We start from the raw sequence: 23,177 nt of genomic DNA, 5'->3' as shown, positions 1-23,177 counted from the left end.
TACATTGGAGGGATTCATCCAGAAGGAGGCGGTAATGCAACATTTTGGGTGCCAACCGCCGTTAAACCAAACAGAAGAAGAAGAAGTGCCGCAGCACGCAAGTGCGTAGTAGGAAGTGGTTCTGTTGGGGGTGTGTGCATGTCGTGTGTGTGTGTGGACTACAAACACTGGCAAGTAAGTGGCTTGTCAAAAATGTTAAACATATCATTTATAGCCCGAACGTCACCACTAAACCAACTGTATAAATTACTTGCTTCATTTGTTTTCGCTAACGTTAGCTGTCAGCCAAACCAAAATTAGACAATCGTTCACATTAGCTTGTTTACTAGCTTGCTCTATAGCAACACAAGTTTGTGCTTACAAAACGTTAACGAACAGCGCCTGTTCACAACACTGTTGTAACGTAATTGCTAGTTAATTATGCGATGTTAACGTTAGCTACGCCAGTGAGCTAACACTAACTAAATGTTTATCAACGACAACAATATGACGATGATGCATCTAGCACAATAACAAATAACTAACGCAGTTTGCCAAGAGAGATTGTCTTGGGCTATCTATGACCCATCTCGGCTATCTCCAATGATAACTCGGCTTTCCCTTCTGGTATTGTTTTGGTAACGTTAACGTTAGTTGTTGGATGAAGGTCGTGGTTTGCCAGCTCCAACAGATGCACCAACTTTGTTTATCTCGAAGTCTGCCTACTAGCCTGTATTTTAATTCCCTCCTGTTGATGCTTTAGCGCAGTGGTTCACAAGGGGTCCGGGATCCCCATGGCACCCTTGAGGGGGTTCCCAGAAAAAAAATGGTAATTCATTTTCACTAGAAGTCCACCCGGCCATAAGCGACAATGACAGAACGTATGGCAATTTTTTTCATGGGTTTCATTCACTGTATGCAATAATAGGCTGAGGCCACGTCTCGTCATAGACAGTCCGCATGTCTGGGAACGGTGCTGCGGCTCTAAACTACATGTTTGGGGGTTCTAGAGTAGAGCAGAACACAAGACGTCAGCTCAGATGTGCGTTTACTGCGGTGGTTAAATCCCCGATCGTGTCTGCCTGGGCTGGGCTATCAGCTAAATTCTAACTTTGCTGAATGGATAGAACGGGGGAATTTACCCCACCCTGACCCCGCCCCCAGGCTAACCCAGCGTCTATTGTGGGCGTTCCTAGAGCCTGTATGGGCGTTCCCAGCCATGCGTATCTATAAAACCTCGACAAGTGTGATGACCCTCCCACTCCCGCTCCCCTGGCTTGCAGAAGCCCGTTGTTAGGCTGATTGGGTGCACTCTGCTTATTGGACTTGAAGACCATCAGACCATTTAGTCTCTCTCCCTTCTCACCGATATGCACTTTCCGTTCTGTTGTGTTCATTTGTTTAATGTACTTGCTTTTAGTTATTGTTTTAACTTTTACTTTGGTGTATGATTCGCCTCATTTGTTAGTTCCTTGAGCCGGGTTACTTGTAACATAAGAGTGGAGTCATACACAGTCATACACAGTCATAAAAGTTAAAACAATAATTTAATAACTAAAACGAAGGGAATAACTAGACAACACAAACTAGCTACATTAAACAAATGAACAGAACAAAAGGTCCACGGTGAGGAGGGACTGAATGGTCTGAGCCGAGGCCATGTCCACACGGAGACGAGTTAGGTGTATCCGCTAAAGTTTTTTCTCGTATGGACGTTTCGTCCAGATGGAACCAGCGTTCTGGGAGAATACGCAAATTTTTGAAACCGGGTCCCAGAGTGAATAAATCTGAAGACGCCACCCTTGCATTTCCGTGTTTACAATCCATACGCATCTTTCCTGAACCGATGACGACATAGCCCCACCTCTCTCTGCCAGCAACGCTAGCCTCAGGGCTCCACAGCTGCCTCTTCCCATCCACCCCTCCCCTCCCTTCATCGGATATTTCCCAGAAGGCTTAGTGGGGGCTAAGTTTTTACAATAACACAAACAAAATCAGGCTAAACGTGTTAGATAGAAATAATATTTATTTTTAATACAACATGCAATTCTGGAATATTTGAATATTGGACAAAATGAAATTAAATGAAATATAAACCCTGAGTGTAACGCACATACTCGGGATGCTCTATATATAACCCTCGCAAATACAACGTGAATAGTGAAGTGAGAGGTTTGACACCACACGGTTGCACTGTGATGTCCGCACTGACTCGTGTCCACTCCAACAAGACTTTAGCTTACTTGACGCCACTTTTTCAATAAAAACACATTTATGCCATGAGTTTATATAATGTATATTTATGTTGCATCATTTATCCTGTGCTGTGATGTGCAGGAGCGGCCAATACGCTGGGATGTGTTTGCAACATATGTCTAAAGATCATGGAAGTGGATGATATCAGGAACATTACCGATAGTTAACGTTCTATATTGTAGGCTGAACAGCTCTGCATTTGCCTGTATAGGTTTAATCATTTTATTCATCGACATGGCAAACCTCCCAGCAAAGCCAAGGGTTTAAGCTGCTCGCTACAGTGAGATACACATTATAGACTGTGCGCCCCTAGTGGTTGAATGCCATTATTGACGAGATTGTCTTATTCTCTGTTTTTGGTGTACTTTGTGGCAGCGTTACAGCGCCACTTACCGGCCCGGCATATACAGTATACTACAGCGGTTTCAGTGGTATTCAGTGGTTTCATGTGGATACACACATTTCTTGAAATGATTCCGTGTTTATGGAAAACTTTTCTTAAACGGAAAAAAAAAGATTGGTTCCGTCTCCGTGTGGACATGGCCTCAGGTCTTCTTAAGCCCAATGAGTGCACTGGGCCCAGGTGCACCCAATCAGCCTAACAACACCAGGCTCCTGCGAGACAGGGCCAGGAGAGTGCAGGGTCATCACAAAAGTTTAACCTTTATCGAATGGGGGACCCTGGGACAAAATCTTATTGAATAGGGGTCCGTTGTCTAATTTGTGTCGGTTTAGGGGTGCTTGACGTGAAGAAGTTTGAACGACCCATAAGGTAGAAACATTTTGTAATTCCCCCCCTTCCCCCATACCTCCATACATGACACAATCCACACACCTATTCACTCTATTCTCACACACCTTTCATCACCCATCATGTATAAGGAAAATTCATGTTCTCCCTCTCTTCCGCACACCGGGCCTATTCAATGACCTCTCACCTGCTCTTATCCTTACCCTTATCTCACTCCGACCCCTACACTAACTCTCCCAAATTGTACAAGGTTTCAAAAATGTATTTGTATATCTTATCTCCTTTTTTTCATTTATTTAATTTCATTTTCATTTCTCTACTACAAGTGGAAAATGGACAGCAGAGAACACAATTTTGTGCTGATATAAACTCTGTTACATGCTGTTGTATAAAAAAAAAGAATAAAAAAAAGAGAACCACTGCTTTAGCGGGTTTGGCAACACATCAATTCGCCAGCTGCAAATTATGTTACCTTCTGCCTCTCTTTCAGCATGTTGCGTTTGCCTGTCGTGAGGAGTCTCACAGGAGTGACGCTAGCTCTCAAAGCGAGCGCGGCCGCCACTAAAAATGGTAATACTACAATTATATCAATTGATCATGCTTTTGTCACCCATATTCTGCAAAACTATTATTATAGGCTGGATTACAGATTTGCCAGGCGGCTGCTGGAAGTGAGACATCTGATCTGTCCATGTGTCATTGTGTGAAATGCAAATAATTCAGTTTAACATGGTGTTATATGAATGATAAAGGGTGTTACAAGTTTCTATAGTAAATGTGATGGGAACAGTCAACGCATAAGAATAAAAGGGATGGGTCACAGAATGATTTCTATCCGTTTTTATAGCTCGCACTGCAGCCACAGCAGCAGCCACTAACCTCGTGGAGGTGTTTGTGGATGGGAACTCTGTCATGGTGGAGCCAGGAACCACGGTGTTGCAGGTTAGCATGGGATTTTCATATATTCTGTGTGTGTTACGAGGTAGCTCAACTCTTGTCGACATCTCGAGGCATAATATTAGATCTTACACTGTGATCAAATCCTGTCGTAGGCATGTGAGATGGTGGGAATGCAGATTCCCCGCTTCTGCTACCATGAGCGCCTGTCTGTGGCGGGGAACTGTCGCATGTGTCTGGTGGAGATAGAGAGAGTCCCGAAGGTATGATGTTGTCTGTATGTGTGTGTTGTTTCTACTTTGAGTGGCCTTGCAAGTGTTTCGGTCCCATATTTGGATAGCCTCATAGGTGTGTGTGTAGCCTTTGCCTTTGTGTAGGCAGATTGTCAGTAATAGATTTTTCATTTATCTTCTAGCCAGTGGCAGCATGTGCCATGCCAGTCATGAAGGGTTGGAACATTCTAACAAACTCTGACAAAACAAGAAAGGCCAGGTACTCATGTTATGACATTGATGTTATAGAGCAGACATTCCCAACCACTAAGATATTATATTTATTATATGTCGATGTTCCCAACCTGTGGGCCGGGGCCCACTGGTGGACTGGTGGTATTGCAAGTGGGCCCCTAAATCATTTGCAAAACATTACAATCTGGGCGATTTTTTTTATTTATTATTATTATTATTATTATTATTATTATTATTATTATTATTATTATTATTATTATTATTATTATTATTATGAGAATGCATTTCTCCATTGTTGAATGATAGTTATTTAACTTACACAATCAATTATTTGTTAATTAGCCTATAGAGGGTATGCATGTGATGTCACAGAGGCAGAAGTCACTGTGGGGTCACGCCCACTGAGTCACAGCAAGACTGAGCTTGAATGCAGTAATCAGCCTAGATAACTGACACCTGCTGCTCAGGGAGGAACTTGACACTCATTTTGACACTCATTCCCAATTGAGGGGGCGTGTTTCAGTGGGTGTGCATACCCTCTATTGCTGACAGCCCTCTTTATCGTTAAAATAAAAAGTGCTCTGAGAACTCATTATTTGGCCTCTGTACTTACATTCAGATGTGGGCCGTGAACATTTTTGAGATTTTCAAGTGGGCCTTGACTTGGAAAAGGTTGGGAACCGCTGTTATAGAGCTATAATTGGCCTGTAATTATGCCTAGTTGACAGAGATGCATTTTTTAACTGAGGTGATATATGGTAGCATTCACTCTTATTCATTTTACATGATCTTACTCCTAAGGTTACCCTCAGGCACAATGCAGAGCTGTCAAGGCGCGCTGTAGCTGATTGAATTGCACCTGAGGGTAACTCCTAAGGAAACAACTAAGTTACTCAGTCAAAATTCCCTCTTGTCAGTACAGATTCCCTCTTCTCAGAGTAACATCACAAAAGTTTCTTCTAAAATGATGTTTAACTTTCCACAGGGAGGGTGTGATGGAGTTCCTGCTGGCTAACCACCCATTAGACTGTCCAATTTGTGACCAGGGTGGAGAATGTGATCTCCAGGTAAACGTCACATAATTGTGTTTTGAAAATCACTTCGCTTCTGTAGATGTTTGTTATAGGACTTGTTTATCAGTTTGAGTGTTTGTGCCCCTCTATTTATTTATTTATTTTATTTGTGAAGGACCAGTCCATGCAGTTTGGCAGCGACAGGAGCCGCTTCACAGAGGGAAAAAGAGCTGTGGAAGACAAGAACATTGGTCCCCTTATCAAGACCATTATGACTCGCTGCATCCAATGCACTCGCTGTGTTCGGTGAGATACACTCAAATATGTAGGGTCAGTTGAATCCCTGTAAAGTTCAACATGTAACTAAGCATGAAATCAACTTGCAAGTGTTCTTTTTCTCCCTACAGCTTTGCCAGTGAGATTGCAGGTGTGGAGGACCTGGGTACGACTGGCAGGGGCAATGACTTGCAGATTGGAACCTACGTGGAGAAGATGTTCATGTCGGAGTTGTCCGGAAATGTGATTGATATCTGTCCAGTGGGGGCTTTGACCTCCAAACCATATGCCTTCACTGCTCGCCCTTGGGAGACCAGGTCTTTTGGATTGTGCTACATATTGTGCCACTGGGACCTTTTGATACAGTCAAATGAGAAGCTTTTCTGCGGCCACAAGTATTATTTTTTTGACCCTTGTGTTATATTTGGTTTCCTGCAGGAAGACTGAATCCATTGACGTTCTCGATGCTGTGGGTAGTAACATTGTGGTGAGCACCCGCGGTGGTGAGGTGATGAGAGTTCTGCCTCGTCTGAATGAGGATATTAATGAGGAGTGGATCTCAGATAAAACCAGGTTATTTCTTCCAGTCACACAAAATCATGTAACTGTGATTTGTTTTTGATGTCTGGGTCATTGCTGAACTCCTGCATTCTTCCTTCCTGGCAGGTTTGCTTATGATGGACTCAAGCGACAGAGGCTCACTCAGCCTATGGTGAAGAACGAGTCTGGACAGCTGGTAGCCACTTCCTGGGAAGATGTGCTGACTCGAGTCGCTGGTGCAGTACGTGATTCATGATGAAATGGTCTTCCGCAATATTAGACCAACCTCTAGCGTTGATCTCGAAACAGTGTACGTTAATTTAAAACCCGTGGTTTCACTCTAGTCTGGCCTGAACAGCATGTTTTCTTTTGCAGATGCAGGGGGCTCAAGGTAATGATATAGCTGCTGTTGTCGGAGGCTTGGTGGATGCAGAGGCTCTCATCGCCCTGAAAGACATGCTGAACCGCCTGAACAGTGACAACCTGTGCACCGAGGAGGGCTTTCCCATGACCGGGGCTGGGTAAGACCATTCAAAGAGGAATAATGACTGTGGCTAGCACTAGCTAGCACTGATGTAACGCTCCTTATTTTCACCATGTCTTCTATAGATCTGACCTGCGTTCAAACTACCTACTGAACACTGGGATTGCTGGCATTGAAGAAGCCGACCTGCTGCTGCTGGTTGGCACCAACCCACGCTATGAGGCTCCGCTGTTTAACGCACGAATCAGAAAAAGGTAGTCGAGAGGCTGAAGTGGGCTGTTTTAAGTGCTGTGAATGTCTCGAAATGAAATAAGTCATTGCTGCATTGCCTCATGCTGCAGATTTACTGCCTCGTTTGAAGAGGGATGTATCAATCTGAGGGGTGTTGCCGCAGCAGTGCCTGGTGGTGTTTCATATGAGCTTGCTATCTCCGCTTTTAGCTGGCTTCACAATGAGCTGCAAGTGGCTCTAGTGGGACGGGAGGTGGACCTAAGCTACACCTATGACCATCTCGGAGAGTCTGCCCAGATTCTTCGAGACGTTGCATCGGGAACTCACCCTTTCTCCCAGGTAATGGTATAGACGGGTTTCTGTGCAACGTCATCACATAGATGCGCGCGCATCACCCGGGTAGAAAGCCGCTCCGCACCTTAGACTGTATGCTCCACACACTCGTTTGAGTTGACTGGAAAGCAGACGAGAGCAGCCGAGCGCAGTCAGGCGAGGCATCAACAAGTCGAACACCCCTGCAGCACACTCACTGCTGCTTTTCTTCTTCTACAGTTTTGTTTAACAGCGGTTTGTGAACAAATTAAAACATGCATTAGCGCCACCCACACTCACTGCTCACATGACCCAGCCCTTCAGATTACTTATTTTATTGTTAATGTAGGCATTACAGGTGGTATTTATGTAAAATGTAGAGTGACAGCTTGGAATAGATATAAAATTGAAGTTTCTACACTTCACTGTGGGTTTGTGATGCACCTGTGTTGAACCAATGGGCGATCAGCTCAATGCATTTCTCGTCATCCTCTGTCCCTGGGATGCGCGCGCACCCACTAATGTTTGTATACAAGAAACCCGTCTATATTCATCTTATGTGCTTGAAGGAGTTCAGTGAGTCAGTAATGCAATGTTCATTATCAGCCAACTTGGTATCTCCTCTTGTAGGTCTTGGGTAATGCAAAGCACCCCGTTGTTGTGGTTGGCAGTGGCTCCCTGCAGAGAGAGGATGGGGCTGCGATAATGGCTGCTGTGTCGGCCATTGCTCAGAACGCTCGGGTCAGCAGTGGAGTAGAGGAAAGCTGGAAGGTTCTCAATGTGCTTCACAGGTCATATTCTCTGTAATTTAGTGGGGAAGCTTTTGATAACGCTGCAATGTTTGGCAGGGATTCTCACAGCAATATGCCTTCTTCTTTGGCTGTCTCTACAGGGTTGCCAGTCAAGTGGCTGCACTTGATCTTGGGTACATGCCAGGGGTGGAGGCTATCAGGAAGGACCCACCTAAAGTTCTGTTCCTGTTAGGCGCTGATGCTGGCTGTATCACTCGCCAAGACCTCCCTAAGGATAGCTTCATCATTTATCAAGGTCAGCAGTATTACTTCACAACAGCAGAATCTCTTTAGTAGCATTACTAACAAGATTGATATAAGGCATTTGAAACCTTTGAATGAGGCAGGCTAATAACTGGTCAATAATATTATATTTATATAATATCGCCAATGTCATGTGAAAACTTGTAACTCCAGTGCCTATGACCAAAGACTATGGGATTTCAAGATAGTAACTCCCCTACTCCCCCTGTACCCTTTCCCGGCTCCTCACAACTCCAAGCCTATTGCCATGATGTCACAAGCATTTTCCTACCAATATGGCGCTACAATACACACAGCTCATTGGCTGTTTGTGTCACTTGACCTGTTAATCACCTGTTAATTGATTACAATTGCCTGTTATTTTCCTACCAAGATGGCCATGTGGTGATGTAACATAAATACTATCAATAAAAGCCACTATAATCATAAATGGAAATAAAAGGAAGGAAATGGCATTGTGTTGCTGTAAATCATTCCCAACCTTGTTCATACTAAGGAGCCCTAATTTAGTTCACATTTGGGCCATGGATCCCCAATATGATGAGATTTGGTTTCTCAGATGCAAATCAGATTTTATTTTTATTTTTATGTAGCCTAGATATGATTTTGTCCAGAATTCCATATACCGGTACATGTATATTAGGTTGAGAGACAACAGAGAATCTTGGAATCCTCTCAATGACCACTGGTGGTCCCCTGACCCCACATTGAGAACCACTCAACCAGGAGGAGGGAGGGGAAGAATGTTGTGTTTGTGCTGCGGCCAGCTGCAGGCTACTCGCTAAACGAGAGGGTGATTCTTTCATGGTGCACTGCACCTTTTGACATGAATCACGAAAAAACCCCAAACGAAAATTAAAAACGGACTTCATGGTGGTGTAGAGGACAAGTTGGACAAGTTAATACCGTGCAGAAATCTCCCATTGTGATTACATTAGAGCGTGTTCAGAGCGTGTTTGTCCTGGGTTTGCGTGCTGCCACGGTCGCCGCCCAATAACCTTGCGTTAACGTTAGTTACATGGCCGTCAATGGCAGTTTAGTAGTTTGCACTGAATGACCAAATTTATATAACTTGCAACCATTTTGAGCAACGCTGTTTCCATACAGGCCACCAGTATTGGCTAGTTGTTGATATTTATAAATATTTTTGTAGCTCTCATATAACTTTGTTTTGTGATGTGGTGGGTAAACTGTCATGGTGTCGATTTCCGGTAAATTTTTTCCAAGTTTCCTGTCTGAGCCGTGTGAGCACAGCCAAAGAGTATAGTGAGACAAGAGTAGACGTGCATTTCTTGGTTTTTCCCATAGGTTTTTTCAAATCAAGCAGCATCCCGTTCTGCCAGAAATCTGGGGGGTTTAGTCCTGCTTTAAGATCAAGGATGCTGTTTTTGACATTTCGGAAGTACAAGGTTTTCATCAGACAGCGACGATACGCATGTTCCTGTTAAGGGTGAATTTATATAAATGCTCTGTTCCATAACTGCCCAGGTCACCATGGGGATGCCGGTGCACCGATGGCTGACATCATACTTCCCGGAGCTGCATACACAGAGAAATGTAGCACTTATGTGAACACTGAGGGTCGCGCCCAGCAGACCAGGGTTGCTGTGACAGCTCCAGGCATGGCCAGGGAGGACTGGAAGATCATCAGAGCCATATCTGAGGTGAACTACAAATAAAGGATAACCACATGTTAGTGTGTAAGTTAGTAGTAAGACATTTGAATTTTTTTGTGTGTATTTTTCTTCTTCCTTTAAGCTCGCTGGAGTGACTCTGCCCTATGACACCCTTGATGAAGTGCGTGATAGATTGGCTGAGGTGTCCCCAAACCTGGTGCGATATGATGATGTTGAGGAGGCCAACTACTTCAAGCAGGCTAATGAACTGTCTAAGGTCGGCTATAATTTCCTCCAGCACATGTCAAGTTGATCATAGTGAAGGCTCTCACTGTATAAGCTTTAGTTTCAGGTTAGATTGGGCATCATCTCTGTTTACCTCGCTGTGATGATAGTGATCTCTGACTTGTCTCTTTCAGGCAGTGAACCAGGCTGTCCTCACTGAACCGTTAGTGCCTGCACAGCTCACTGTGAGAGACTTCTATATGACAGGTGGGCCATCAATAAGCTATTCCAGCCCTGTTATTGAATATGTGGAGTGAGACTCCACTGCCACAGAGAAGCTGCCATTGCACCTAAAATAATCTCAGTGTTCTTGGATTCAAGGGAGAGGCTAATCTAAATGTTGTTCCAGAAGCCTTTCCATCCTGCCAGAATTCTCTAAAAAACACTGATTTTTTTTTTCTCTAAGACGCACTACCTTCTAAGCTGGTGTAAACATCCACGAGAGCCAGAAGAATCCAAAAATAACTGCTGACAGAATGCTTTTTTCCTTCTTCTCTAAGATAACATACTGACATCGGTATGATTATACTGTGACCGGCGTGTTTCCCAATACAACGTTTATCATAGTTTTCAAAGACTCTCGCGTATGCCCTCGGTTTCTATTTGCAGTAGAGTAGAAGCGGGCAGCCCGGTGTTACCGGATGGTCGGAGCAGCCGCGGCTAACAAAGATATGGATTCTACTACTGTAATAGCGATCATAATGGAAAACAGTAGCAGCAGCTGGACTACACTCGCTACATTAAAGTATTATAGCTTCTCTCCTACCAGAACTTTTTACTCTATTATGGTAAAAGGTACAATGTTCTTCACAGAGACGAGAAAGTAAAACATAATCAGACAAAAGCACAGGGTAGAAAAATAAAGGCCAAGACACTAGAATAAAACAGAGTAAAAGCAGAGTTAAAATGACAAAAGAAGTAAGAGCCATAAAAACAACAATGGGTAAGTGAAATAAAACTATTAAAAGGATTTATATGGTCCCTGCAAACTGATCACATGTGAAAGCAGTGATTGAGCAGTTTTTAATGGCTCTGTGACTTGATGTCTTTTGTTCTGCCAAAGTAAGGAATACATAATGATGCTGCTGCTTTTGATACTTCATTTATCAGTCCATTGTATATACTTGAAGGAGTTGTGCAAAGGAATTTAGCCTTGGAACTCCCTTATTGAAACAACAAACAAAATATAATTTTGTGTTCTCTCTAACAAAAGTCTTTTTTTTGTTATCATTAAAATATGTAGTCACCATGAATTTCACAGCCAAATACAAGAGAATCTACATGTCTAGTTATTATCCATCCCAACAATTACATGAACTCAGTCAAAAGATGGTCGTCTAGCTTTTACCACATCTTTTGAGGTCAAATTCAATGAGCTTACAGTAAAATAATAATAAATCAGTGTACTGTCCCAGATAATGGTTATTATGATGTCTCTAAGTGGCCATTACACACCTGCATGACATTAAACATAATGACATGATTATATTGATGTGTATTCCTCACAGTAGTACAGATGTGCACATTTCCAATCTGTTCTCAATCTTTACCCACAGATCCAATAAGCAGAGCCTCCCAGACAATGGCGAAGTGTGTGAAGGCAGTCACAGAGGGGGCACAGGCTGTGGACGAACCAGCCATATGCTAAAGCTCAGTGGATAGCAATCTCCAGCTTTTGCGCACAAATTGATACGCACAACTCCTATATTTGCACTAAATATGTCTTTGTGTCCACCTGTTATAATTACAGTATGTATGCCCGCATTCCAGTAGATGCTTGTGACCAGATTTGATCTGTTTCAGAGCTAAAGACAGTATCTTGTCCTCTTCACTTGTCCATACACAAATGTGAAAAGTGTATATCTTCCTCAAGGAATATTGAATGTGGTCCTAACAGCCATTTTTAAGTACTATGTATTTTAATAAACTTGTTTTCTGTAGCAAGATAGATAGAGTACTTTACTTTATTAAGTCTCATTAGATAATGCATCTTTGCAATGTTGATATTAAAATATAATTTAAACCCTCTGTATCAGTACCGAAATTACCTGGTAAAATCAGATTTAATATTTTTTTATTTAATTTGCTAATTTGTCAGATTAAAACAATTAAACTGTGCTGGTACCATTGGCTGGCTGGCAATGTGACCATTTTACCAATCTAATCTGGCATTTCCTCTTCAATTTTCCAAACTCCGACGTCTTGACAGGCACGTGCTCCATCAGCAGTGAACTGAGCAAGTTGCAACAGTGTGGCAGGGTTGACAACTCATTCATAGAGAAGATAGCGGTGGTCCAGGTGGATCACAGTTTTAACACTTGGGACACTTTCTGCCAATATGTTTTTTAAACCTAAAGTATTTTGACGTAAAGCACGGACACGGCTTTGTCACTCGCATACTGTGTCATTCCCCTTACAGTAGATAACATTGCACTTCTGCACTGCTGTGGCTTTTACAAAGTTGAATTTCCAATATGGTAGGAGAGGTTGTTGTTGTTCAGTGGACTGTTGTCATGTCCCCGCAGTGCCTGTAGTGGTGCTGTGAGGAGTCTGCTGTGGACCCAACAAAAATCCTCAGCAGCCTTCCTACTGCTAATATTGGCTGTGGATAATTTATATTTACATGCATCTGTATTTCAAGATATACCGAGTTCGATGAAGATCACTGTAGGTAGCCTAAAATATCGAATATCGATGCACAAATAGCCTAGCTGATTCTAATAGACATTTCGGCCGTCTATCTGGAGCGAATACCTAACAGCCCATACCAATTCAAGGTAAGCGAAGCAGTTTACAGCCTGGACCTCAATTTCTGAGAGCCCAGTTTGCATAGACGCTGGTCGCACACGTTGTCTACTAGAGGCCCCTGGCTTCCCAAGCGGAGAGGCCTATGGATGACTTGTTTATTTTTGCCTTCGTTGTCTAACCAAATAACGCTATATGTCGTGGTTAATAAATGGACAACTTAACGCTTTTGACCATTTGAAGTCGTTGATTTAGATAATATAAAACTAATGATATGGATCATTATTCAGATCGATGGATGTTTTGAAGGCCTGCTGGGACAGGCCTGCAAGCCACCTTTTGTAGGCCCTTTGTCTGGCACTATTTGGCCATAATGTGCAACGTTTGTATACTGTGAATTTCCACGAATGAGTGCGATCGATTATAGTTTTTTTTCTTTAATCAATATACTTGTATATAAAAAATAAAATGAAAGTATACGTTTATAATGTAAGTTGCTGATGTTTCCGTTTCCTGGTTAGCTACCGCCTACTAATTTGTGTTTTTAGCTTTTGGTACCGTTAGCTAAAGTTAGCGTCTTTGCCGCCTCTTCAGATCAAGCGTTAGCTTGTTTCGTTCAAATGTCTGCCACATGGGGTGGGGGTATATAGCGTTAATTGCCTCATAATTAGAGTGAGGACACTTGTTACATGATCTGGAGACGTTTAATAGTATATAATATTAACGTCCATAACTCAGTTGGTAGCGAGTTAGCGAATTGTGGCTAGCTAGCTCCTCAGTAATGGTTGTTGGCTAATGTTTGCTAGTGTTAGTCAGTGCAAGCTAACGTTACAGTGGACATTTCTACGTAACGCTAGCGTTAGCTAACTAAAAGTTGTTAACCTGATTGAGATGGTACCTAGCTAACGTATCTTTGCATGTCTAACGATAACATCACTTTTAGATTACTGATGTATATCCCGCAGCGCTGTCGGAACCAACTTGTAAACAAATAAGCAAGTTAGTTAACGTTATATGGTTGGCTAACAGCTAGTTACTGTGGCTGGACAGCTAACGTTACCATATATTGTAGTGTACCTGTAGCATCCAATTTGAATGCTAGTTTATTTAACATTAGCGAAGCGTCACATTATCAAAAAGCAGCTTGTTTTAATTTTAATCGGAGGCAACGTTTGACGAAAGTATTTGAGTGCTCAGCCATCCGTGTAATTTTGTATGCACGACCCAGTTACGCGTTTTTACTTTTTTCGTCCACTAGCAGACAGCTGTCATGGTATTTATACCATCATATTATCATTCAAGTAACTATGTGGAGATAGGTCTGACCAAGTATAATTGAATGGATTCTTGAATAAAACGTTGCAGTGTGTTTGCAACAGGAACAGTCACTGCATCGCGTCTGTTTCTGTGTGAGATTGAAAATGAGAGGATATGAAATCATGGCTTTTAAACACTAGTCAGAATTTTCAGTCAATGTTTTCAGATTAGTTTATGAGGTTGTTTACTGAAGGCAAGCAACACAATGTATGCTACAGTAACCTTGATCACATAGACTTCCTTATGTGATAGTTTAATTATGAGCAAAATGTGATGTATTGCAATTCAGTACAGTACGATACTGTCAAAGTATCATTTTGTTTTTGACAGGGAATGTAAACATTTAATCGGTTGGATACTAAAGCTGTACTTTTGTGCATGCCATGCATATTTCACATGTCGAGTAACACAATGGTCTAGAATTAGATAAAATTGGTTTCCTAAATACTTAATCTCTCTAAATACCTGTATTCCCAAGTACTGGTTAAACACAGTTATGTAGTAGGGACTAGGGAGGAACATTTCTGTCTCTCTTCATCCTGCAGGCAGAGTCACTTCCTCGTGTCAAGTGTTAATGGTATAATTCTGTTTTCCCTGATTTTATCCCATCAGCTGATGTTTTCAAGGACAAGAGTCACGTGATGTATGAAGGCAAACACATACACTTCTCGGAGGTGGACAATAAGCCATTGTGCTCATACAGCCCCAAGCTCTGCAAGCAGCGCAGACTAAATGGCTATGCTTTCTGTATCCGGCACGTTTTAGAGGATAAGACTGCCCCCTTCAAGCAATGTGAATATGTGGCCAAGTACAACAGCCAACGATGTACCAACCCCATCCCCAAGTCTGAGGACCGCAGGTGTGTATGTTTGTATGTGTGTGGCAGATTCCATTCTTCTTTACAGTAAGGATATCGGTTAAAGATGTGCACAGTATGTTGATGACGTGTGCTTTTTGTCGTGGCAGATACTGTAACAGCCACCTGCAGGTTCTCGGCTTTATCCCCAAGAAGGAACGGAAAAAGAAACATGATGCTTTGGAGGAAATGCGCTCGCGGCCTCACCTGGAGTCGGTGGCTCTCAACATAACGGTGCCCTCCCTGGCTCTGAAAGCTCCCAATGGTCTGGATGAGCTCCCACCCTCTCCCCCATGTACACGCCTGTTACCCCTTCCAGATGGGGAGCTCCTGGACCCTTTTGCCTTTTATGAGGATGATACAGATGGGGAGGAGGCAGGGACTCCTCGGAAGGGCGCCACCGCGAAGAAGAAACTACAGAGCCGGCTGGTGCTCAACCAGAAACTCTACCATGACCCTGACCTCTTCCAGCCACCTCCTGAGCACTTTAGCCCTTCCCCTGTCCCCCGAGTTCACCCCTCCTCCCCCCTCAACACTCATCTCCCCCGAGTTCACCCCTCCTCCCCCCTCAACACTCATCTCCCCCGAGTTCACCCCTCCTCCCCCCTCAACACTCATCTCCCCCGTCAGCAGTCAGGACTTCTCCAGCCCACCCAGCACTCCAGCGTTAATTCCTTCATCTTCCAAGGACAGCAGCAGGGTTTATTATGCAATGCAGTACCACCTCAGACACCCAACTTTCTGCCTCCAGGGATGCCCGCTAATGCAGCACCCAGTCCCACCCAACCCCCTGGGCCATCACTCAGCAGAAAACCCCTCTTCACTGCCACTCACTTGCCCACCACTTGCAGGGACAGTGGTAATAACACTCAGAGGCATGTGGTAGTTATGCGTCCCACTGCCTTCTCACCACCTGCTGCCTGCCTGGCCAGGTTGCAACATCTGGTGCAGCTCTGCGCCAAGAGACACGAGGAGCATGGAGATCTCTTCCCTCATCTAGGTGCCTCATCTCCTTGTATCATTTACCAACAAATAGAAAACCCTACACATACATGTTTTGTATTTATCCTTACTTGTGGGGCTGGGACCTCACGATACGATACGTATCACGATACATGGGTCGCGATACGATTGTATCACGATACATTGCGATACAATACATATTGGGATATATTGCAATACTCTACATAATTTACTGAATATTAAAAAAATACAGCTAAAAATACAATATGCTGTGTACCACCCAGGTCGTATAATAATATGTACAGCACTTTATATTGATAACTTAGTGGACTAATTTAGTCAAAACTACTGAGTGTTGAGTGTGTTACTGAACGCACTGAAATAAAAAGTATTCTTATCGATATGGCGATATATCACAATATTTTTCTGAAATATCGATACAGTATTGCGGAAAAAAAGTATTGCTATATATTGCACTATCGATTTTATTGCACAGCCCTACTTACTTGTAAGTCAATGTGCAAGACTCTTGAAGGTCTGACTGTGTGAGATATTTAGCATATAACTGTTGCGATATGAGCCTGCTGAGATAGATGAGCTGCTCTAACAAGCTCTCTTCCAGGACTGGATTGGTCAGAGGACAGCGCCGAAGATGATGAAGAGGAGGCCGAGGGCGATGTTCCTTTTCACAGCTCTTGGAGGCTGCAGGACGGGTTAGTCAGTGTCTTAAATAATCAACAGTAGTGCATGAGTTTTGACGTTGCATACCTTGTCATGACTGCTATCGATCATTTACTAAATAGGTTGGAAGAAGAGGCTGGTTCCTCGCGGAGAACGCGGCTACTCAGGCTTTGCTCGTACCTCCAGGAGAAATACAAGCACATGTGCAGGCAGGAGAGGGCAAGCATCCGCCAGAAGAGATACCGCTATGCCTTCCGCAAAGCCTTGCTGCACGCTGCCAGTAAAGACCCCGGCACTGCTGGGCAGCTCATCCAGGAGCTGCGCAGTGTCTCTCGGGCCTCAAGGTATCCTCACTAATATGATGTTCATAAACTTTGTTCATCTCTAGATTCTGGAGGTGACTAACATGATCATTTCCGGAGGTGGTGTGTGGCCCTAAGTAATTGAAACGTCTATGAAGGGAGTTGCCCACTTTATATAAACCCATTGACATACCGGCACTCACCCTCCAAGATGGGTATATGTGCTGTCTCAAAATAATACAATGGCAGAGATGGTTACATAAGACCCCAATGTTTCCCCTAGGATGGATTGTAACAGCGGTGGTTAGCGCGCGTGGGGGGGGGGGGGGGGGGGGGTCCGCTAGTCCTGTCTAGTAGTCAATAAAATCATATTTGGCAATATCCATTCCTATAGTACTCCTACAATGTGCCACATGCTTCCTACTGCATACCTATGCATTGTGCTGACATTATCAGGTAAGCGCAAAGTTTCTTGCTTATATGCTTTATTCACAGGTGTGTGAAATAATTTTGATATCTAGTGTCCGTAGCGCAAAATGTTAGTTTCTAAAGAGAAAAATACCCCCCCTCCCTTAAAGAAAATGCTGTGCAATTCAACAGGGTGCACTGCATATAGGGCAAACACTGGACCCAGTGCATTAGTGTTAAAAAACTGCAATCAGGAAAATGCTGCATTTATGACTGACATTCAACGCAGAATAAAAGACCTGTGTGAGGGGCTCATTGTATGGATAGGGCTCACTGGCCTTGTTTTCTGCAATAGCAATGCTCCTCCTACTTTGAAATGTGCACAACGTAACACAAGTGGCACGGCACAGATGGAGTGTTGGTATGGCGGTCGTTTGCTCAGTCCTGGTCTGTGTGTCTTTTCAGTGCGCTTCCAGCAGGCCGGCAGAACACCGAGACAGGAGTCTGTACTGGCAGCACCAAGGGCCAGGCCTGCAACAACAGAGCTCTGCCCTTCACTCAACACTGCTTTCAGCGTATCCTTTTTCACAGCTTCACACTCGGCGCACAGCATTATTGCAACGTTACCTCCTTGAGGATATCTACTTTTTCTATTGGGAGTTAGACAGATCCGCCTCCTCCCCCCCGACATTATATGTGAAGCATGTTTTTGTGATGGAATATCATGATCCCGTAGTCACGACCTCTTGTCTGCTGCATTGTATTATTTCCTTCATAGTTGGCTGTAGACATCCTGTTAAATCGTTCTCAGCAGCTCTTCTCTAGTTGCACGGCCAAATTTGCAGATGGTCAGCAGTGCTCTATCCCCGTGTTTGACATCACGCACCAGACACCCCTCTGTGAAGAGCATGCCAAAAAGATGGTGAGTTCACTAGCCCTCCGTTGGAAACCGCTTCCTATTACAGAAATAGTGGACTCTATAAATTCTCAACTGTTTGAGTCACTATATAGTCCACTGTCACATGCACCACAATGCACTGACATTTCTAGTGAACAGAACCCTACGTTTTCTCCCATATACCACAATGCAATGCTGTTGTGTTTACCAAAGGGGAAGAAGAGTGAGGTAGTGTCTGAAACTCATTTGATCATTCCCCATTTAGTTGACTATGATCAACACTACATGGGGGATAGTGAATGAGTGAACCATTCCAAACGTGGCTATTGTTTCATGTTCAATGTATGTGTGATTGCTCTGCCCGATTTCACACGGGCCTACGTTATTCTTTATACTCCCTAATACATATATGCTCTTTTGGCATGTTCCACATAGGATAACTTCCTGCGTGGGGACGGTAACAGGCGAGTGCAGCACCAGCAGCAGCGCAAGCCACGCAAAAAGACCAAACCTCCGGCACTCACCAAAAAACACAAGAAGAAGAGGAGGAGAGGACCGCGGAGGCCTCAGAAACCCATCCCTCCGGCGCTGCCCCAGGGGAACCTGGGCATGCCGTGTATCAGCCTAACCATGCCCTCGCAGGCCAGCATCAGGTCTGTTCTCCTTATGTGCCTCTTAAATGTTGCTTTCAGGGAGCTGGGAATTGTAGTCTATCCACATATAGCATCAAGGAATTATCAGGCATTCAAATCACATGCTATGTTTATAATAGTCCCGTCCATATAATGGCTTCTCTTGTTTCTTTTGTAAGGATTTGTTGTTGTGTCTTTGTGGCAGGAGCCCTTCAACACCAGACCTGAGTACAGACGAGCTTCCTGACGATATCACCAATGACATGGCAGACATTCCAAATGACCTTGAGCTAAACCAGGAGGACTTCTCAGACGTGTTACCCAGGCTCCCTGATGACCTGCAGGACTTTGACTTGTTTGAAGGTGCCTGTTGTCATGCATCTCATTCTCAAGCATCACGGTGCCTGTCATTTGTAACACTAACGATGCATGTTGGATATGTGTGTGTGCACGTGTAGGTAAGAATGGGGAGCTGCTGCCTACCACGGAGGAGGCTGAGGAGCTGGTGCGTGCACTGCAGGCTATGGGCTCCTACCCAGACTCTCTGGTGTGCCTGACTTCCATGGGGGACCTGGCCTCTTCTGAAGGAGTGGACCACCGAGCCATGGCCGTGTTCCCTGGCCCGATCCAGCCGGGGGGCATGGGGGACCTGCTGAACAGCCGCATCCCTACGGAGAACTTCACCAGCCTGGAGCTGGAGGACAATCTACTGCAGTCCACTGGGGGCCACTTCCCCCCCTCGCCGCCATCTCAGCCCGTTAACCAGCCTCCAACCTCCTGCTCCAACCTGACCTCATCTTCCTCTGCAGTAGCTCCTCCCTCCACCAATGCCCTGCTCACTCAGACCTCCCTGTCAGAGCGAACGTTCTCCCGGACGCACACATCCCACGTGCTGGCCAAGTCAGACGCACCCACGTCATCTCCACAAGGCAGCCACTATAGCAGTGAGCACGTGCCATCCCCGTACAGTGAGCATATATCTTCTCCCCACGCTGGCTCCTTCCAGACAGACACACCTCTCCTGCTGGAAGTCCCGCTCAGCGGGGTACCGGGGCCGCCACGCTCCTCATGGAACAATCTCCCCCTTCCCCTCGCCGACCCTGCGCACTTTGGCAACCTCATAGGATCGGAAAGTCATCTCATATCCACCTCCCTGTCCACTCCCCCTGCCACCACCCATTCTGTGACCCTGCAGCCCATGGCTGCCCTCTCAGTGATGCCCCAGAGTGGCTTGACGGGTTTAACTACTCCCCCCGCGCCCTCGCTCTCCCCCTCGTCATCACATGATCTTCTGACCTCCACGCAGCCCAAGCAGCAGCTCCCTCAGTTCAGCGCGGCCTTTGGCCATCAATTGGCCTCCCACAGCGGCATCCCGAAGGATGTGCAGCCCACCCACAGCTCCACAGCACCCCCTGCTGGCTTCTCCATAGCGAGTGCCACTGCTGCAAGTGCCAACAGCGCCACACCCCCTTTCCCCCAAAGCAAATGAGAGCAAAGCAGCCTGCAGTTGGCTGCTGGATAGTCGGTGGACTCAGTCACTTACAATCCAGTTGACTGGCTTCTGATTGATCACCCTTCTTCATCTGCTACATGTGTGCAATGTGGTAATAGTGCACTATTTGATATGATTTTGCACAACCTCAGATTTTCCTTAATATTTAAGTTTTTTTTCTATAGCCAGATCTCCAGGATGTCAAGTAAGTGTGAGCCCACTGGTTTGATCTGTGTGCTGCCCTGTGGTTTCACCAGCAGGGGGTGACAGTCAGCCAGATTTTGTGGTGGAAGTGGCCCCATAGTTGAATGAACTGGTGAAAATTGGCAGGACCTTAGGAGAGATTGTCTCTATCGCAGTGACAGAAACAGTGCTCTGAATTCATCGACTTAGAAGCCTCTAATCAGTAGTCAGTTTTGTTTGCTTTGCCAGCGGAGTCCCATCTTAAAACGATCAACTATAATCCTGCCTTGCTCATAGGTCATTGCATTTCCCCCCACTTGTTTCATACACTGCTTCAGTCACCCTAAAACACGAGAGTATAGCTTGTAATGTTTGTGACCCATTATGTTTCGAGCTATTCTTATCAAGAAATTGAATCTTATCCAGTCAGATTTAACAAACAGGAATTTACCAAAATAATTTTAAACCGCTGTTTTTATATTGTGTATATATTTGCTCTTTTATTGGTTTGCTCAGACATCAAGAACTCTTTGACCTCCCATTGGTTGTGGGGCTCCATTCGGGTGGCCTAGTAGACACTTGAAGGTAAATACGGTTTCTTAAAGCAATAAACACATGGACATACTCTCGTATTGTAAGGTATTGTATTGGTCTCCACTTAAATGTAGCTTCACTTGTGATCCAGGCTGATGTGGACCAGGAATATGTTTGGGCCTATAATATAACTGTCATAAATCTTTTTTTTATTTATATATATATATATAATTTCACAAGGAATTCGAGATGTGTCCGAAACAAACCGCTGATCAAGTCAGACCAACTTGTCATGGGTCATAGTGAGTGGGTTTACAAGGCGAGGTAAATCAGATTCATGTAAGGGTAATGATGGCTATATCCACTAGTCCGAAAGGTGCTCTCTGGTCCTCATATACAGTGGTCTTCATGGGGCCGTGCATGTAGTTCTTTGTTAGAGGCAAACTCCAATTCAGGAATCCAGCTGGGGAGGAAACGCATTCAAGACCATCCTGCCCAGTGAATGACACTGAGAAAGCATTGTTAGTGGTGTTTATGGATACAGTCAATTGGTATATGGACATTCACAAATATTTATGAACTAGCATATGAATTGGTGTGTTGGGAATGACTGAGGTATAGCACTGTCTCTCTAAAACTCTATCGGATGAATTTTAAGTTTAATGATGCTTTGTAACCTGGATTCCTATCTTAACTGTTCGTTTAGAAAATGAGCATTCTTTGCCTATGCTAACTGAGAACCCCTCTCCGGTCTGGTAACTTCTCATACAGCAGTACAACCATGGGTTTTGATAGATAATACTGTATTAGAAATTGACAGATTCTCAGACATTGAGTATTAGGTATATAGAGTAGCAATCTCTACCTTGGGGTTTATTGGTGAATTATTGAGTAGCAATGGATTGAAATTGTTATTTGCAACGTATTCAGTGGAACCTGTGTTTTGTGGAATGAGTCTCTTGTTTTTAATGGCTATCAAAATGGGTGTACGTTTTCTTGAAGTTGGGAGGGATCAATATTTGTGTGTATGCTGTCATTTTATTTTTAAATAATATTCTGAAGGACAATATTTTTGATAGCTATTAAACTCCAGCAAGCAGCTACTGCTGCTGAAAATCTGAGATTGCATGGGGCATCATCCTTTTGTTTGAGAGCATAATATCAACATTAAATTAAATTATGGCCACTGGCTTCATTCTTGGTGGTATGAAATGACATCCAAAAATATATGCATTGCGTACCATTAACCCCCCCCCACCCCCTTTTTTTTCCTTTCTTTTTGTGGAGAAAAACAGATGAAGATCTGTTGTATTTCAACATAGATTTGCACAGGAGTGAATGAGGCCAGTAGTGTTTACCATCTGTCTTGCCTTTTGCTTGGACACTCGGAACCAACAGCTGCCGTCATTATCAGCATTGGGTCTGCACCAGTAGGCTACTGCACCAGACCCCACTTCCAGCTGTGAGAAGTCCCAGTTTCTCTCAGTTCCAAAGAGATGGCACGTTAAGAAGTACCCATAGCTCCACAGGACACAGCGGAGCTCCTCGCTGACTGCCATGTTTGCAGACGTAAATAACAGTGCCCCTAAAATCAGGTCGGATGGAATGTTTCTTGAGTTTGAAGTAAGGAAGGCAATACTGCTGTATTCACATAGCATGAGATTAGTCACTGCACCAGTTTACTCCCCCAACAACCACGTAGAACAAAATGAACAGGGCTCCTAGTCACCTGTAACTGCTTGAATTCAGAGATGGCTGACAAATTCCTATACTCATTGAATGTACTGTATTACTGTTTTTAAAGCTGATAGGATGAGCTAATATTCTAGTCACCTTTTGTTATTGGTCCTTGTTTAATTTGTCTAAGGTATTTTTTGTATACAAAGGTTTACATTTTTATGTATATTTTTCTTGTGTACAAATTATGTAATATGTGTATAAACACTGTATGTAATATCTGTATATAGTGTGACAAATTTGATCTTTTGTTTTTGGATGTATAAA

At 44.0% G+C, this 23,177-nt stretch overlaps 2 protein-coding genes across 3 annotated transcripts; both read left to right on the top strand.

The window, feature by feature from the left end:
- The first annotated feature begins 105 nt into the window (after positions 1-105).
- LOC310778194 (NADH-ubiquinone oxidoreductase 75 kDa subunit, mitochondrial-like) lies at positions 106-12,290 on the top strand. Of its 2 annotated transcripts, XM_083638552.1 has the most exons (20): positions 145-174; positions 2,971-3,007; positions 3,477-3,556; positions 3,834-3,928; positions 4,039-4,146; positions 4,299-4,375; positions 5,336-5,417; positions 5,539-5,669; positions 5,771-5,956; positions 6,078-6,212; positions 6,306-6,420; positions 6,555-6,700; positions 6,789-6,917; positions 7,104-7,233; positions 7,837-7,997; positions 8,099-8,253; positions 9,750-9,925; positions 10,020-10,154; positions 10,297-10,369; positions 11,719-12,290. In XM_083638552.1, exons 3-20 carry the CDS (start codon positions 3,478-3,480, stop codon positions 11,808-11,810), a joined length of 2,205 nt encoding a protein of 734 aa, XP_083494678.1. In that variant the 5' UTR covers positions 145-174; positions 2,971-3,007; position 3,477; the 3' UTR covers positions 11,811-12,290. The 2 variants fall into 2 exon arrangements, with proteins under 2 accessions (XP_083494677.1, XP_083494678.1); XM_083638551.1 differs by lacking the exon at positions 2,971-3,007 and having other exon boundaries at positions 106-174.
- A 2,575-nt stretch (positions 12,291-14,865) lies between these two features.
- On the top strand, positions 14,866-23,177 carry ino80da (INO80 complex subunit Da; the record flags this gene model as incomplete). Its single annotated transcript, XM_083639496.1, has 9 exons — positions 14,866-15,083; positions 15,191-16,080; positions 16,666-16,756; positions 16,847-17,068; positions 17,900-18,009; positions 18,223-18,356; positions 18,768-18,985; positions 19,170-19,327; positions 19,423-23,177. 9 exons carry the CDS (start codon positions 14,866-14,868, stop codon positions 20,451-20,453), a joined length of 3,072 nt encoding a protein of 1,023 aa, XP_083495622.1. The 3' UTR covers positions 20,454-23,177.

This window comes from Poromitra crassiceps (genome assembly GCF_964638095.1).
Source record: "Poromitra crassiceps genome assembly, chromosome: 6".
NCBI classification, from domain to species: Eukaryota; Metazoa; Chordata; class Actinopteri; order Beryciformes; family Melamphaidae; genus Poromitra; species Poromitra crassiceps.
The sequence above is the reverse complement of the archived record's forward strand: the minus strand, read 5'-3'. Positions and strand labels throughout refer to the sequence as shown.

What these genes read in the sequence shown, in the direction of transcription:
- LOC310778194 (XM_083638551.1), top strand. Translation starts at nt 3,478, where the DNA reads ATGTTGCGTTTGCCTGTCGTGAGGAGTCTCACAGGAGTGACGCTAGCT. An exon ending in CAATGCACTCGCTGTGTTCG is followed by an intron (nt 5,670 to 5,770) that starts GTGAGATACACT and finishes TTCTCCCTACAG; the next exon opens with CTTTGCCAGTGAGATTGCAG. An exon ending in GCTCGCCCTTGGGAGACCAG is followed by an intron (nt 5,957 to 6,077) that starts GTCTTTTGGATT and finishes GGTTTCCTGCAG; the next exon opens with GAAGACTGAATCCATTGACG.